The sequence below is a fragment of the Centropristis striata genome, chromosome 4 (assembly GCF_030273125.1).
Source record: "Centropristis striata isolate RG_2023a ecotype Rhode Island chromosome 4, C.striata_1.0, whole genome shotgun sequence".
In the NCBI taxonomy this organism is placed as follows: Eukaryota; Metazoa; Chordata; class Actinopteri; order Perciformes; family Serranidae; genus Centropristis; species Centropristis striata.
In genome coordinates, this window is record NC_081520.1 from 10,583,811 (window position 1) to 10,602,591 (window position 18,781).

Here is an 18,781-nt window from a genome sequence, read left to right on the forward strand (position 1 = left end):
GTTATGGTATAAGTTACCATGGAGATTTAGTCTGTGGAGCAAACCTGCCCCAGACCAGGCTATGTTCCAGGATCTATTTAATCTCATCCCTTATCTCAGTCAGCAGTCACCACAAACGGACACCAATAGTTATTCCACTGCCCTTTACACATTGTTATCACATAGAACTAGACCCACTGTCATTATTTAAACATTTGTGATCATCCATTTCAATCATTTTGGATAATTAATTATTTTAGAAGATGTTGCAATCATTAGATAATTTACAGTTTCCCATAGACCATAAGGCTACGTATAAAATGACAGATTACTAATTTAACTCGTTTTAGAGGAGGAGAGTTGTTAAAATGAGGGCCGTGGAGCTTTTTGTGGAATTGTACTTCAGAATAGGTTTCACCAACAAGGAGATACTTAATCTTTTGGCACATCAGCCAGCATCAGATTGTCAGAAGTATCAGGACTACAGGGTGTCCCGGTGGCTCACACTGGTAGAGTGCTTACTATTAAGGCCAAGTCCTTGCTGCGGTGGAGCGGGGTCCGAATCCGGCCTGTGCTCCCTTTGCCGCACATCCTCCCCTCTGTCACCCCCTTTCTATCTGTCAGTTTTAAAAAAGCATGAAAAATACCAATAAAATTATCTTAAAAAAAGAAGTATCAGGACTTTAAAAAGATGCAAGACAATACATCTTTTCCGCAGAAAGAATCAGTCTCATAAATGTATGACTTTTGTTGTCTTCCTCAGTGTGGCCCTAAAACTCGGTCGTATAAAATACACATCCCATATAAATAGATATATACACAAAGTGTAACATTATGTTCCTTTATTGAATAAGGATAAATCAAAACAGGTAAACCATCGGCTCCTTTCAAAACTGAAGTCACAGTGACTCTTCAAGATAGAAAGCACAGAATCAAAGTATATTATTCAACACAAGGATAAATACACATTCAAAGGTCTGAATATAATACACCCTGCATGTCTGCACACTGAAATAAATGCAGGACAAATCCATACACATGGAATGAACAGAGGAATGATGCAGTAGCCTCCCTGCAAGCTTGTATACACACAGTATACAGCACAATCATCATAAGAGGCCAAATCAATTAAAAAATAAATAAAAACACACAAAATCCTCTGCCACTGCAGGACATATTTAACTTAAATTTAAAGCATGCATATTAACTAAAATAATTTAACACATATTGGTCCCTCACCATCCGACCACTGTCGTCATCAGGGAAGATTGCAGGATTGTCCAAGTCCATGGCTGGGGGCCCTCTGGGGGCCCTCTGCTTCCTCAGGCAGGCCACATTGTGGAGGACAGTGAAGACACTGAAAGCGTGCCTTCAGGAGGCCAAAGGTCATTTCAACTCTGGGCCTGGGCCTGGTCCTGGTCCTGGTCCTGGTCCTGGCATGAGCATGGCTGTAGGCCTGCTGTGCTTCCTGGGGGTCTGTGAATGGTGTCAGGAGAAAAGGCTGGCAGGCAGACCCCCTGTCTCCCAGCAACACACCAGAGAATTCACCTGTCAACACAAAATCTCATCATTACAACCTCAAACAGAGTGACATTCTTGACACAGCCATGATGTAACAAGTGGTTATTAATTGTTGTGTGGCTCACCTAGTGATAGGCGCTGACAGGTTTCAGAGGTCCCAAAGACTCTGGAGTCATGGACTGAGTCAGGCTATTTTGCCTGCCTCAGTCCATGTCTGTTGATCAGACAGTCAGCATTGCAGACCATCTAAATGATAAGATGAGGATTATTAAACCAATCAATGCACATCACAAGCAATGTACAGTGTTCATCAATTGACAATATCAAAAAGTTATGTTCACCTGAACATTAATGCTGTGAAATGATTTCCTATTCACAAAATCCACCTCATGGGCCCCTGAGGGGGATCTTATGCTGAGGTGTGTGCAGTCCAGTGCACCAGTGACATTGGGGAAACCTGTAACACAAAGTAATGAGTATCCTACTATGACTGGTAACAGTTGTCCTGTAATTTGTAGATTTTCTCACCTGCAATCCTATAGAACTCCTCTGTGATGTCACAGAGTCTTCTGTGACATCACTAATAAATTATTCTGTAGTCATTTCATTTTACTTTATATATTTGATCAAGTGTATTAAATATAAATGTGTCCTTGATTTTGAGGCAGTTGTTAAAGTAACTTTAATATAAAAATGTTTGAGATAGAATCTACTTATTTTGATCACATTAAATATAATCTTTATGTGTATGTAATTCTAAATCAAGAGAATATTGAATGAATTCAACACAATAGAATTAGTCCGTTTTTAATTGACAGGCACTTCCTGTTAAGTTGTTATTAACTCAACTTGTAATGTAGTTAGATTGAATTAATAATATTGCGTGCAATCTGTTGCCTCAATTTTATTGAGTAGCTATTGCTTATCTTTTTTTACAGATGAAGACACATAGGCCTACATCCTAAACATAAGAAAAGAGAAAATGTATCTATTCCAAAAGGAAATCCAATGAAGTCAGTAAGTGACCGTGGGTCCTTTGAAAGGCGCTATATAAATTAAAGTTATTACTTTTATTAGCTCATCTATTTATCAAAGAATAATACAGTCTGGTGGAGTTATATTTACACAATTTCAGTCATATCTGCAGTCCATTTAAATAAAAAATTCAAATAATTCATAATCAAAGTACAACTGCGTTTTTGGAGATGTGAATTAACTATTTGGATTGTAATTGTGAAGTTTCAGCGGAGCGGTGAGTGTGTAGTTGTGCACTACTTACACATTCAATACTTTGCCACGCGTTTTCTCTTTGCTTTATCACTGTGGCGGTGTTGCCTTTCTTTTTAATAATGTCTTTCACCTCCTCGTATGCCTCCATCCGGATTTCTCCCTCCGACGGGGTAAAGTAAGCCGCTCTACTCGCCATGGTGAATCAGTGAATCTGTGATCGGTGGCGGGGTCTATCTGAGGGAGCCGCTAGCGCGCACTTATCCAGCATAGGTTTCACCTGGCTTGATGAATCCGTGTCTGCTCACCCTGGATTGGTCTTTGTGCAACCAACTGAGCCTGGACGCTCTTGTTTTGGATTCTTTGAGCCCAGCTCAGTCACTTATCCTGGATGTCTTAATCCTACTTTTGTGCAACGGGCAGGGCCACCTTAACCTAATGTTAGGCCCCGGGGCTGAGAGATTTGTAGGCCCCCCATCCCCTCGATTTATAGAGTCTCATTTTAAAAAAAGTGTGATATCTAGGTAATCTACACCACAAAATGCATTAGTTTCTTTCGAGACATACAACAGTGAGTTTTCCCTCTTTGAGTCAGAAAACACAATAATATTGTTATTAACATATCACTGAGCCCACTTGAGAATAAACACAAGACACTTTATTTAACAACCACACACAGCAACTTATGGTGATAATAAAACCAAAATGTATGAAAGGATGATTTTAAACAATGTTATGAAAAATATCACCATCCATCACCTGTCTGCACAAACATACAATCAAACAAACAATAACTTATTAACTTAATAACAACAGCATAAGCATAAGAACAGCAACAGATCAAAGTAGGAGCCTCTTCTCTGGCCTCAGTGGGCCCTGTGAACAATCACATGCACCTACAAAGACACACAGACACATTCAGCACCATGGCCTAATGCAGGTACCAAAAAGATTAAACTGAGCAACATTAATAGAAGATTTGCAGTATAATCTAGACAAACATCTAAGCAAATATGCATTTCAAAAACAATGCACAAGCACCAGTGGTGGAATGTAACTAAGTACATTTACTCAAGTACTGTACTTAAGTACAATTTTTAGGTATTTGTACTTTACTTGAGTATTTCCATTTTATGTAACTTTTTACTTCTACTCCACTAAATTTTTAGGCAGATATTGTACTTTTTACTCTAGGATTTAGCTGCCAGCTTTAGTTACTTTTCAGGTCGAGATTTAACATAATATATATGATCAATGTAAAGTGATTAGACGTTTTTTAATTAAATCTTTTAACAGTATATTAAGTAATTAAGTGAGCCCAATCTTTACAAAATTAAAACACTGCATACTTTAAATCACCAATACAAATAATGTAATAATATATTTAGAATATATAAAACAATCATAGTGGGTCCATTCTGCATAACCCGAGTACTTTTACTTTTCATACTTTAAGTAGATTTTGATGCTGATACTTTTCTACTTTTACTTCAGTAAGATTTGGATGCAGGACTTTTACTGTAGTGGAGTAATTTCACAGTGTGGTATTAGTACTTTTACTTAAGTAAGGGATCTGAATACTTTTTCCACCACTGACAACCACAACAGTTTAAAACCTGCACAAGCTATAAAACGCAGTACCTGCTGATGGTGAGTAACAGAGCCATTCTCTGGGCACACACTCTCCGTTACTCAGTTTGCGTTTAAAATGCATTTTTGAGAAAAATCTTCTGCTGTTTATACTGGCGTTCCGATGCTGACACGTTAGCGTCTTTATTTTGGCAGGACTCCGGTCCCATTTTCGCCCTAAAAGCGCGCACTTTTGGGTCATTGTTGTTTCCCCAGCGGCCCGGGTCACTGTTGTACGGGTCATCTGACTCGTCTCGGTCTCCCCCTGACTGGTTTGCAGCCTGGTCCTCTCTCTGGGGCTCGTGTGCTCCCCCCTCCTCCTCCTCCTCCTCCTCCTCCTCCTCCTCCCCTCCATGCTGCGGGCGGTGCCCTGCTCCTCTCCCGCTACATCCACCTGCACGTCTTCCTCCGCTCCCTCCGGTGTGGGACAGCGACCTACCTCCGGTGCTTAATTTTTCCACTCAATCTTTGATTGACAGTCATAGAGGGACACGCCCCAGAACTAACTATAGACATTCTGATAGGTAAGCCCACCCGCCATAGGCTATGGGGGCACGTGGGTCACCCCTTATTTAGATCAATCAGCAGCCACGTAAGTTACGTTACATTGCGTGACGTAACGTGCGATTAGAGTGATTGACAGAAAACCTGACAAGTTACAAAACAATGTGACCTTTTCAGCTCATCATGGGAGGCCCCTTAACTTGGGAGGCCCCTGGGCTTCAGCCCAGGTAAGCCCGTGCATTAAAGCGGCCTTGGCAACGGGCCCCAGGTATGGAAATAGTAGCTTTCAATCCCTACACTGTTCTTTTGTCCAAACTTTAACCTGTAGATTCTTGCCTAAAGCTAACCATTTCCTGTGAAGACGGAAGTTTATTTTGAAAGCTACTTTGCACGTAATAAGTGGAAACTTTGCATGTAACAAGCAGAAACTGACACGCTGTCTTGAAGCATCAATAATGCTGGACAGGTACCTAGAACATCTTTATCTAACACTGAGGGGCACTGGCTACTGACTCGCTGCAGTAAGTTGGGAGTGTGACTTGTTGGTCGTTGGTTGTGTGTGCGGCTTAAGATTTTGTAATAATGTAATGCAATGGTTTATTCACCACTGTGTTACCCCATTGGTAATTTATTTATATGGAAATCTTCAAGATTATTACTTTAAGTACAGTTCTAGGTCTGTAGTTGGATATAAATTGACTCTTTCACAAACAAGAATTGTCACACTTGTTTCACAACATTTTACATTAAACTACTTCGTCAACAGCTTCATATCTTGTTGGATGTGTGTGAATCAACAAAGACTGAAAGCCCTACTTTAGTGAAGTCTGAACCACTGATCTATTTTGAAAGAAAATAATGATCCACAGTGTCAGAACTTGAAGGACCAACATGAAGTATTACGTCTTGGACAAAAGCTGATACGGCTCAGGAGAAACCAAGAAACAATTTGCAATAAGGTCTACATTTTCAGTGAAAACACACACCTGTTTCTGTCAGTGTGATAATTTGGCTCAAGCAGCTCAGTTGGTGAAATGACTGTAGCCTACATGTGTCGTTGAAGAGCGGCTTCAAAGTCAACTCTGCCTTTTTCAGCATTCTGTATCAACTAAAAGTGTGTCATAAAGCTGACAGGAAGTTATTTAAAATGAGGTCGAATATACATATATATTTAATAGGATGAAACTTAGATTCCCAGCGGATATTATTGGGAGCACACAATCATCTTCTTAGTTGAGCGGTAATAAGGAGCAGCTTCATACATGAATTGTAACCAAGTAGAGTCCTTATTAAAATCGCTAATAAGGCTGCCACTTAATTGAGCACCACTTACTCTTTATCATGTTGTGCCTTTAAAGTATCGGCTGCCAGGGTATTTTAAATAGGCTGAAGCCTAATTAACTGTTACAAAGTGATCCTTCTTCCTGTATGCATGTACATATATTACCAGAACTGTTGATCACAATGTGGATGGCTGATCTTGCAGCTAGGGCTGACTGTTTATAGCACCCTATGTGCCCCTCTAAGCACTTTACAGGGAAACTGGGTTGAGCAGAGTGTAGATGCTTGTTTTTATTTGGGTCAGATGCAAGTCAAGCCAGGACATGTATAGCCCAGCTTAGCACAAAGCATAAAGACAGGATGCAGGGAGGAAATATAGTTAGTTTTCAGTGTGCAGTTGCTGTGTTTATTTAACCAAACGTTAATATAAATATAATTAAGGAGAACAGCTCATGAGACTCCAAGCAAGTCAAAAACTGTTGTATTAACTGAGCATGTAATTATATTTAAATGTATACTGTGTAATTGACAAAAAAACAGAAAACAGAAAAGGACAAATTTGGGAGTATCTTTGAGTACATTTACTAAAGTACTTCACCTAAGTACAATTTTGAGAGACTTTACTTGAGTGTTTATTTCTACTCAACCACAATCCAGAGGCAAATAATATACTTATATTCCACTTCATATATTTGATAACTTTAGTTACTCCTTACTTTCCAAGTCAGATTAATAATACAAAATATGATCAAAAAATAAATTATAGTATTATTTTATCAATAAGAACATTCACAAGCTGCCGAGCAGTATATAAAATAATATATATAAAGTATGTAGGACTACATTTAAATTAGCCCCACATTTACCAGCTGCAATTTTAAGTGGTGTACACATGAATGCATCAATAGTGATAAGCCAATGTTACATCTTACGTCTATATAAATATGAATTGCGCTATTCTGCAAAATTAGTACTTTATACTTTAAATATATGTATATGCTATTAGTTTTGTACAAAGTTGAAGTTACATTCGCAAAGTGCTGAGTAAAAAACATGGTGATTCTTGGATGTATTTGTGGCTGGCTAACAAAAAACAAATTACAACATTATTAAACTTTGGAGTCATTTATGGAGGCCTTTTTGTTTTCTTATTAGATTCTGTCATTATTTTTGTTGTTGTGAAGCACTTTGTCACATTGTTTCCAAATATGCTATTCAAATAATAACAACAACAAATAAAGAAATGATTATGATTAGTTTTCACTAACAGTTAAGCTGGTTTTGTTTACATCTTCCTTCTGTTTTTTTATATACTACAATTAAAGATTCATGTTAACTTTAATTAGCTTTAATGAACACTATTGGAGGGAGCCTGAGATCTCCGTTGCTATTGACAGCTTCTCTGTAATTATTTTGCATTTGACAATGAATGGAATAAAACAATTGTGGGGAAAACAACAACTCAACAAATGACAGAAACAAGGCTTTAGCTTATCAAGTCATTATGGCTAACTTGTTAGCAAACAGTAGGGTACTTACTTATTCCTCGTGTTCCTCCCATAGGTTCCTCCTCGCCGACACTTTGGTCTGCCCTGGTTCTGTCTGTCAACAGTAAGAGAAGGAAAAGTATATTTTGCTTTCTAAAAACGTGTTTTTCTTCACAGGTTACTGCTTTATTGTTGTGGTTTGTTTTTTGTCGCTTTGTTTGTTTAGGTCAACCTTAACAATTACAGTTAGCTTGGTTAATTGACAAGTTCGTAGTAGTATTCTGCTAATTTTTTTCTTGTTCTTTAATCAAACAATGGTAAGTTTGTATCTTTCAGAATAATTTGTTATTTTACTGTTCCTCATTTCAACAAAAAATGTAGCGGTGTCGCTACTTTGTTGTTAAAACCATGATTAAAACATCCAAGTGAACGGCCCTGGCATCATAGCCTGGCATACAGTTGCCTGCCCTGATGATTGGCGTATCGTTTGACCAATCACAGTTCAGTTCTTCCAACGTTCAGTGACGAGTCATGTGTATACCGTATTACGACTTTACGTAGCTGCGTAAAGCGGAAGTGCCATTAGAAGCTGTAAGCCGTGTTTTGTTCTTCTTTCTTTTGAAAAGGTACAGTTTGTACACATTTACGAAATTACGGGGAAAGTGTAGCAGTAGTAGTTTATGTACATTTTGAACAGGTTGATTTTTGTTGCTTGAATGATATTCTTGTATCCGAATATCCAACAATGTTAATAGAGCGAGCTAGGCTAACCGGTCAGGCTTCATGGAGCTACAGCAGTTTATCGAGCAGCTGGATCTGTTTGCGTTTATCACTCTTTATCTTCAGGTTTATTAACCAAGGATCGGTTTAGTCTGTCTATGACTTACATTTGTCTCACGCCAGGTGCCATCATGTCAAAGCAAACGCTGGGGAAGACGCTGCTGAGGAATGTAATCCGCCACACTGATGCCCACAACAAGGTGCGTTTGAGTTCACGTGTTTGTGTGGGAAAGTAGGAAACGCCCAGGTACACCCAGCTAAAACGAATGAATCCTAATATATCAGCCTCGTATAACCTTAATAGCCAATAGCCTTAAAATAATCAATTCCAGTTGAGTTGTTGATTTGATCAAATTATCATTTTGGAGGCTGACGTTCGAGGTGTGGTTAAGTTGTATTGTATTGTACTGATGTTTCTTATATTTTTTCTACTCTTATTGATATAAATAAGGGTAGACCAAGTATTCAAATTAACTATTGTAATCAAATAGTCTATAGACTGGACAAAGAATGCAGGAATGTTTACTGTCCACAAGTATAACCTTGCTTTTAAATATAAACAATAATTCACATTGGCTGAGACACTCCAATCTATTTTCTTTATAACCAGTTAAAGAGCTGCAACCAACTATTATTATTATTTTCATTTTTAGGTATTCTACTAACTATTATCCACTTTATCAACTATAAAATGTATTTAAAAATATGGCCCAATCTCAGTCTCATAAAGGCTAAGGTGATTACCCTGACTGCTTGTTGTATAAGAATAACTTATGGCAATTATGTTTTTTTCTTTAAAAAACTTTTTTAAAACCCTCACATGATCTACAATTACCGAAGTAGTTGACCGTTTTCTGTCCAGAAGAGAACACTTATACTAGAGGTGTGTGTGTGTGTGTGTTTTGTTTTTTACCTGATGATTTTTCTGATACACTGATCCAGTTTTAGGCCTGGTTACAAATATTATAGAGCTAAGATATGAAAGCAGGTTACTGATATTTGGCATGAACTGAATATTTCACAAAGTAATAACAGTTTTTTTAAGTAATGTATATATAACCTCTGTAAGAATTTTAATCTTGTTTACCAGAATATTGTAGTGATTCCAAATAAAGCATTCACAGTGCATGTGTTGGTGTGAGTGTGTCGGGGCAATCTTCACTTACTCTTGTTGACCTACTGCAGATCCAGGAGGAGATGGAGATGTGGAAAATGCGGGGCTGGCAGGTCCAGACGCCCCACCGCAAACATTTGTCAGACACAAAGAGTGTGAGGTATGAGCAGCAAATGTCCTAATTTAATTCGAGCCACCTCAACCCAAGTGACACCGAAGCTCATGTTTCATAATGTAGCTCTCAGTTTAGAGAGCTGTTACTGTATGTTGCCGTTTGATTTATTGATGATGGCTGTTTTTCCAGAGGCCAGAATATGCACTGTGATCGAGTGCCGGATCATTCTAGAGACATGAGTCGAAGCAGAGAGCGAGTCTCGGAACATGATGACAGAGAGGCTCGATACTGGAGTCGCAAACTGTATGAATTTGAGGCCAAGGATCCTGACAGGTACACCATATGACTACATCTTTATCTAAATAGGTTTTTATTTTTTTGCAATTCTTGGGAAATCTGAGCGGCTAATCTTGGAAGGTGAAAAGAAGAGGAAAAAGAAAGTGAATTGGTGTCCTTATTAGTATTCTAGACAGTGCATATTTATCCACACTATAATGTAAATGTAGGAGAGTTTGACAAGGTTGACAAATATTCATTTTATGTGTTCACATCACAGGTGGGGACACAGCGGCTTCAAGGAGCTTTATCCAGAGGAGTTTGAAAGCGATAGGTAAGCAAAAATGCAGCACTGCATTAAATAGGTAAGAGATAAGAATTGTCAGATTTTAGAGGGTCGCCGCAGAGATTTATTCAGCACCATACTTTCATAAAGTTAGGGCTCATGCAGAAGAAAGACTAATTGTCATTTTCAGCCAACAACTGTCATTTAATTTAATTACACTTAATTTAATGAATATGGTATTCTATTAGTACACAGTGTATGCACCTCTACCATTCATGCCAAATTATGTAAATGTGTCATTAGATTTTCCCTGGTTGGAAAACATCATTCAATAATCTTTTAAGGCTGGTTGTCTGTTAAAACATTGAGGTATCCTAGCTGCAGCTGAAATAATCTTGATGCCATCATGAAGGGCAACAAGAGTAGTATCCCTTTTGACTATGTACATGTAAACTTATCTGGATGTGTTAAATTTGTGTATTGCCTCTATAAAATGTTACCTCTACTACAACTGTCCAGTCTATATTATTTTTTGTTCAATGTGTCTTTTCCTTAGTGAAAAAAGCAGTGCCAAAAAGAAGATGGGCCGCCACAAAAGGAAAAAGTCCAAGTCTGACACAGAGACAAGCTTATCAAAACGGTCCAAAAAGTCCTCTCGAAAAAAGAAAAAGAAGAAGAAGAAGAAGGATGAGCAGGAGAAGCGTAAGAAAGCAGAGTCCTCGAGCAGCGACAGCAGCAGCGATGACAGCAGCAGCGATGACAGCAGCGCTACCAAAGAGAAGCAGCGGAAGAAAAGGACGAAGAGTCGACATAAAAACAAGAAAACGGCAAAAACCAGAGGGAGAGATGAGGAGAGCAGCTCAGGCGACAGTAACGATGAAGGAGAAAGGGTGAGACGGACTGAAAGGCACAAAAAGCGAAAACAGGATGCCCACAAAGACTCTGACTCCGGGCCCAACTCAAAAAAGAGCAGGAAAAACTGGCAAGCAGCAGGTGAAAAGAGTGCGGATGGTAGTTCTGGAGACTGATTCAGAGACACGGACAGCTCAGGTAACAACGAAGAAAACTACTGCAGATTCCTTTGTTTGCCTTAACTTCACAGAGGGCTCTTCTCCAAGGGGCCGTTCTGTATTGTACTTTGTTAGACGTCAACTAAACCTGTGCTGTCGGCCATCTCTGTGGGCGCTCTGTGTAGTAATACCTCATCCACCTCTGCAGTGGCTTGAAGCACACTGTGCAGCAGTATGAAGAAGGAAGGTGGGATATCCACCACCTGCCTCATTAAGAATTCTGTCGGCTGCAGGCCCATTGATTGATCATTGAGTCTCGCCTCAGACTGTCTGCCTCACAAAGAGACTTGTCCTGAATTGGCCACTGTTTTTAAAAAAAAAAAATTCTTTAACATACATTTTATTTAAGAAACAATGAAAATCATGCAACTTTCCTCACCAGTTGCTGGACCAGGTAGAATGTGGAATTTGCTTTTATTAATGTTTTTTAGTTTTGTACATTTTGATATTTGTATGCAGCCTTGTGGATGAAAAATAAACATCTATTTTGCTGGTTTTAAAAAATATTTCTTATATCTTTCTTTTTGTCTTTTTTTTTAAACTATAGGGATGATGGTACAATGTTTTTTTTGTATGTATTTTTCCTATAAACCAATTATAAATTAATCTGACTAAAAAGTATTGCCTATGTAACCCATGTGTCATATAGCTTCAGGGCTATTGGAAGGAAAAGTGTTTTTTTTTTTAAAAAAGGTATTGTAATTTTACTTTTGCTAAAGGCAGTCTGACCTTTTTTGGGAGAGCAGAGGATGGGATTGTTTTTATTTCTTATCCTGAATCGATTTTTTAAATGTTATTTTGGCTTTAAATTGCAATATATACTTAGTAGTTACATCAAAAGGACCATTTTAAAACTCTGGGGGTGACTCAGTCCTGGAACTATCAAAGCATATGAAGTTTTCTCCTTAAGTATAACCCTCTCAGTTTTTCATTAGCTGAGGAGCTTATTTAAGGGTATTGCACAGAATCTTTGACTAAGGAAAGCTGTTAATTATGACACCGTTAACATTTGCAGTAGTAAAATTCTATAATTTCCATGGACCATGGCCTCTAACTTAAACGGGACAATATAAGGGCTGACATATTTATCTGTAACGCTCATCTATCAGCTCATTCACTCCCAAGTTTGTGCATACATTTTATGCCACAGCAGAGAGGGGCTTCAAAATAAAGCTCACAGGTAGACCAAACTGTACTGAATGTGGCTGAAGTCAGTGTTTACGGTTTCATGTATAAACTGATGTGCACTGGGAGGTAGCGAATTTGTGAGCAGATTGTAATTTGTACAGCTTGTACAGAAGTGTCACGCTAAAAACTGCTGAGCTCTAAAACTTCACCGTCCCTCCACTGACTACCTCCATTGCAGCTGTCTTCTGTGGCTTTTACCGGATGACTCCTGGGAATTGTTGTAAATGTCAATCTTGAGTGACGTAAAAGTCGCATAAATTACAAAATTATTGTTAAGACTGAGGTCATATTGTCAAAAATCAGATCCGTCTCTGATTTAGGGCCACATATTAAAGTTATCTCAAATCACAATTGAACAGATCAGATTCAGTGATCTGTGCAAAACAAACATAACAGAAAAACAGATCCAAAGGTGCTTAAGAGCTGAGGCCACTTTTGCCTGCAGTCAAACACAGCGAAAGTGTCTTGAAAATATCCTGGAATTCCCAATTCCTAAATAAACCCACCTCATTATTCATCGATGACTCTCAGTAACAACACCGGAGGCCTGTTCCATGAAGCGAGTTCACCAAATAAGCCTGGTTTATTTTGGTTGGTCTGACTCATTTTCTGTTGATTCAGGTATAAAAAAGAAAACACCAAGTCAGCTAGTTTCCCACCACAGGTTGAGAGCATGCTGAATTCATGTTTTTTTGGAACAGAATCAACTGAAAATGACTTTGGTTTATTTGGTTAGCTCACTTTATAGGAGGGGCTCCAGGTTAGCCCTGAGGAAAATCATATTTGTTGGCATAACGGCTGCCAAGAAAACCATAATAATAAACTTGTGGTTCTCCCCTGAGCCTCCATCAATGAAAGAAGGGTTGGATCATTTCAGGGATATATCTCTCATAGAAAGATCCTTAGCTGTAATTCATAAAGTGCGGACCTTCAGTGTCAAGGTTTTTTCCCCTGCACAGATTTAATGGGTGTGTTCCAATATGCTTTTATTCAGACCTTAAACAGTCTATGATTCAGACCCACAATCCTCTCTTCAGTGTATATATAAGAGGGATAAAGTTTAAGGTGAAATGTTTGTTTCAATACTGCACATACTTTATAAGGCCAGCTGCAGTCTGTACTAAAAGCAGAAATAAATGGTTAGAAATAAGAAACAGGCAGTAGTGATTTAGTTTGTGTTAAAGGCTTTTTTTACATGAAAGAATCCTCCCTCAATAAAAAGTTGATCTAAAAAAAAAAAAGCTTGCACAACCCTTGCACGGTGCAGTATATGCAGAGGAGAGCATCTGTACCCTTTGTGTTTGGGTTTTTATTAATGAGTACATTAGTGGCGCACAACAGAAGTACCATTAAGAAAATTAAAAGAAATTAAGATATTTGGGTACACAATTAAACATGTTGTACCGATTTAACACCAACTATTTTGACACATGGGGAGGGTGCTTCAGTTTTTTTAAGATCAAAGAAAGCATTGAAAACCCCAGAGAGGGTTTGTTTTTTTAACAACATAGTTTTCATCCAGTTTATTTTTCTGTGCTGAAGAACCCCTATGTTGATAATAAAATATAAACAAAAATACAGAACACGGTCAGCCTTATCCTTTAACAGAAATAGTAATATATTTTCATTTGATTCTTTAACAGTTTCCACCACTTTTTAATCTAGATAAGTAGATAATTATTGCTTTAATATTGGAAATACTCTTGTGTTGGAAAAATTATATTTCTGACTTGAGGTGGTGTGATTTTTTTGTAATTGGTCAGGCTGTTTGTAAAGTAATACAAAGAGGACAGCTTCTTCTTTATAGGCTATTATGGCTCAAAGGCCGCAGGCATGTACCCGTGCAGTCTTTTTATGGTGCAGGAAATATACCTTAATAAGTTGCTATTCATGATCAAAGTGAATTGAGTGATTTGCACAAGTGCTCTCTGACTGCTATACTTGTCATGGAGCAGTCAGTGTAGATCAGGTCTCCGGTGAAAAGCAGTGAGACCTTATTGCTGCGGTAATGTTGTACACTGGGTGATTTTAATGCCCGAGAAAAGGTTTCAATAACACCAAGAACAGCCTTGAACATAAAAATTTAACACAACACTCTCATAAACAGCACTGTTCAAACCATATTAACATCATGTTCTGTGCCGCTGGTCAGTTTATCTCCACCACACTTGTCAGACTACATTTGTGTTTAATGTTTTTTTTAACAGCCGAAGTATAAATAAATCTGGTAACAAGTAGTAGGTCTGTGCCATCTGGGTATTTTTAGATAATGTGATGCTGAAGCAAGTGTTGGTAAACCATTTTGAAAGTGTGTGTGCTGAAGAAGCCCGGAGCACTTTACTGAGTCTGTGTCAATAGGCTAAGTGTTCTCTGTGAGCAGCAGAGTGTGGGCTGCGTTCAGCTTGGCTGCAACTGCCCAAAACTTGGAAATGGAAAAAAGGAAAATAAATTCGGCTGGTCAAATCAGTGTTGAAGGGGGTTTTAAAACACATTGTCAAGGTTAATAAGCATTAGGCGAGAGGGCAATTGAGTGTGTTTCTTGGCTGGATGCATCTAGTTAAGACAACTTATGCATAAAATAATTACCTCGTAGGAGAAAAATCAATAAATAGCATTTATGTTCATGTTACATTATGTGCATGAGAAATGCCATTCTGCAATACAGGGTGCACATGTGTTACTGCAAGTCTTCACGAATGGTTTAAACAGCAGAATTAATGTCGTTGCCACAATTTATCAAAGTCTAATCTCCAGTTTGAGACCTGCAAACAGCTTGGTCAGTCCAGACTAAAACATCTCCACAGCTACTGGATGGTAAAAAAATTGTCCAACCATTCATGGTTGCTACAAGATGTACCCTAATAACCGCCTAAAGGTTGCTATGTGGTTGAGATTGAAATGTTTTGACTATTTGATGGATTTGTGAGATTGCTTGTCCAGATGTTCATGTCGCAATTTTGAAGTGTAGTCTCAGCTCCTGCTGTTCTCTTCCCTGCTGGTCTACTTTTTGTCATATCTCACAGGTGCTTTATTCTATCTTTCCATTTTTAATGAATATGTTAATCAATTTGCTCCTATAGAAAGACATTAATTGACATAGTCAGGAGTCACAGAATGCTTTTTAATGATACACGTGTATTGTAGTCCTGGGGGGAGGAGTCAAAAGCACCTAATTGCAGCCTTTGTAGTTTTAAAAGATAAATAAAATAGACAGATAACATGTCAGGGTCCTAATTTAAAGCATTGCACACAACTTTGCCATTGTGACAGACACACACAGATGCAGCAGACTAAGACTTATACACAGGCAAATAAATGAATATATAAAATAAAAATAATCTATTTTTTACAGAACTAATAATGTTTTAAGTAGAAATAAATTAAATATTATTTGCTTGATGGGTGTTTTATTTTTAACCCTCAGAAAGCCTTTAGTCCAGTAGTACGTTAAATGTGTTGGTTGGATGATAGTTAACATATTGCGGGAAGGAATAGGAAACAGTAACAGCTACAGTGAGCTAAAAATGGCTGCAGGTGACAGGCGCTTGCTGTGGTTTGTGACGAGCACAACGAGGTAAACAGCTTTACCTCGCTGTGCTGTGCAGTTCACTGCATGCTCCCCTACTATGGAAAAACCCTCTGCATGTCAGCAGGCTCCTGTTAGCATTTAGCTCAAAGCAGTGCAGCATCACAAAACCTCTAATATGGCTGAAGACTCATTAGAAATGCAAATAAAACTCATAGCGTAGCTCCCAAAAAGCCATTCTTCTATACAGGGTGCAACTTTATGTTAATGTCTATTACTGCAAGACCTGTTTGGGAAAATGGCTGTTAACACAATTAATCCTAATTGACCGTATCAATAGTTTGTTACAGTTGGATTTTTTTCCTGTGTCTGTTTAGATAATAAGTTAATTATTGTAATTGTAAAGTATGTTAAAATCAGAAAATAATATAGTTTTGCATCATATGTAGGTTTAAGAAAACCAGCAACATGAAGATCTAATTGGAGTCAGACCTTTGCAGACTGGAGTCAGTTTGCAGGTGCTATTTTTTTTTTTTGCAGGTTTAACATTTTAGTATGATAAATATTAGATGATAAAAGTGTTGCATCAGCGTCTGAGTTTCAGCACAGTTGGAAAAGGGTTTGCTGAAAAAAAGTAGTGATCCTGTAAGGCAGACAGCACGGATAAGACTTTTAAACGTCATAACTACTAAACCGTGTTCAGACTGGACTTTTCAAACACACATAATAAGCCCTAAACATAAAATGGGATCTTCAGTGAATAAAACTCACCATGTCGAAGCACTTTTTTTGCAGTCACTCAGAACTGCTGATGAGACACAACATGCTTTGCTGTACCCCTCAGTGTTTGCTAGTTTGTCTGCCCAGGCCAATTTCGAAGACTGGGTGAAGTCTCAGCCTCCTCCTGCCTAAGCAGATTTTGTCTTGAATAATGGCTGCACATAGGAGCAGAGAAAAACACTTCTCCTGCTGTGAGAAATGGTCAGCAGCACATTTCCCCAATGAAAACCATCAGTATTTAATGAGAAGATGGACAGGGGTGGAAAAAGGCGTGCAACACAAACTGACAGCTGAGCATTCTATGGTTTTTTTTGCTGTTAGAAAACAACATTTCAGGCTAAAATTTGAATGTTTTTTCGGCTGGTTAAGAATAAGGAAGGAAAAAAAGAAAGGGATGGCCCCGTTCTTAGACTCAAGCCTCTCCGTCAGTGAGGATGCAAATAAGAGCTTCAAGAGGATTGAAAACCTCCAGTGTGACTTATCTCTCGGCTGCATGTTTTATCTCTTTGCTGTCCGCACAGCTCAGTTTCATCTCAGCCCGTGCTAAGTAGCTGTAATCAGAGGGAGAGGGTGGCAGCAAACAAATATCCCTCATGCAGTGTGATCGTATCTTTCCCACTGTCATTCCTCTCTCTGTCACACCTTATCCCTGCTCCCACACACCCCCACTCACTAATTTTATGCAGTAAATAAACAATTAAAGATAGCTTGCATCACATTGTAATGTAAGATTTAAGTACATTTTTAAGCGTTTCTGAATTGATTTGTCAACAACTATGACTCATTTAATGGAGCATCCATGATTGTGGTGTATTTTCCCACTAGAGACCCACTATTAAAACCATTTTAATCTTTTTGAAAAGTTGTTGCAGCAATTTTTGATAAATGCATGCTGTGATTTGGTAATTGGATGGCGAGCACTTCAAAAACTGTTAATTGAGGCAGAAATATTCAAACACATTTTTATAAGAAAAGGTCAGAGGTCAAGAGCCTCTTTGAAAAGGTCTCTCCAGTTTTTCCCTCGCCAAAATTTTAAGTTTGGAAAATTAATGAGCCTTGTTATTGTCAAGATGTCATCGCATGATTCTGAATCTTTTAGTTTTGTATGATTCCAATATCTTCACTCTTTAAACACTGCCTGGAACAGCCTTTTAAAAATGTTAATGCAGGGATAACAGTTAAAATTAACTATAACACAGCTGTGATAATACATAATGTCTTCATATATTTACACATTATTTATTTTCTGTATCAATTAAGTATTTATCTATTAATAAACATATCTTCTTTACTTTCTGTGACGAAAAAACACCCAAACATAATCCTAAACCATCTCAAATCTGCCAAGAGTTTCTTTTTTTTAAATATAAATGCGTACAAACAGATAAAGATTTGGTCATGTGAGTAATCACATATTGATATAATTACAGCTGTGTCATATTAATCATCCATTATCTGTTCATGCACCAGTTACAGATGCTTCACAGAAGTAGTTATAGATGTTGACAAACCCATAAAAAAGCTTTTACCCCTGTTGATATTCATATTATAACATGTTATAAGCCATATTTACTGTCCTCACACTTTACTGCTTATATTTGCTAAATAGGTTGGCTTTAGGTAAAGTGTTACACCCTTTTTAAGATCAAAGCTCGCTTAGAATGAGAGCTTGAGGAAAACTGAATCTTAAAAGCAGGATGCTACACAGACTTTCATCTAATAACGGTTATTATAGCACCTTCCCTGCAGTCTGCAGGTTTTTGGACCTTTACAGATCCTTGTCTCCCCCTAGTGGGATGCAACAGATCTCACACCCTTGTGAATAACAACTGGCTGCATTTGAATTCGGCATCACGTTCAGTTATGATGTCCCTCGCCGCCCCACACCCCACTCTGCTTCCGTGGTCCTTGTGCAGCTTTCACAGAAGCCTTATAAATAGTACTCAAGAATGAAATATTTATCATCTCAATTCGTGTGTCCCTCCCTGCAGCGGACACACACTGCTGCTCCTGAAGCA

General features: G+C 38.2%; 2 protein-coding genes across 3 annotated transcripts in view; one reads left to right on the top strand and one right to left on the bottom strand.

The window, feature by feature from the left end:
• Positions 1-8,578, bottom strand: part of dixdc1a (DIX domain containing 1a) — a 24,829-nt gene extending 16,251 nt beyond the window's left edge. The window contains exons 1-2 of the mRNA XM_059330630.1: positions 8,516-8,578; positions 7,681-7,743 (exon numbers count right to left, since the gene is read on the bottom strand). The gene's annotated coding sequence lies outside the window, so the exon portion shown is untranslated. The remainder of the gene's footprint in view (positions 1-7,680; positions 7,744-8,515) is intronic.
• Positions 8,195-11,773, top strand: nkapd1 (NKAP domain containing 1). Of its 2 annotated transcripts, XM_059330635.1 has the most exons (6): positions 8,195-8,254; positions 8,532-8,608; positions 9,594-9,682; positions 9,827-9,970; positions 10,194-10,247; positions 10,756-11,773. In XM_059330635.1, the coding sequence occupies exons 2-6, from the start codon at positions 8,540-8,542 to the stop codon at positions 11,225-11,227; spliced, it is 828 nt and encodes a 275-aa protein (XP_059186618.1). In that variant the 5' UTR covers positions 8,195-8,254; positions 8,532-8,539; the 3' UTR covers positions 11,228-11,773. The 2 variants fall into 2 exon arrangements, with proteins under 2 accessions (XP_059186618.1, XP_059186617.1); XM_059330634.1 differs by lacking the exon at positions 8,195-8,254 and having other exon boundaries at positions 8,344-8,608.
• Positions 11,774-18,781: the final 7,008 nt, after the last annotated feature.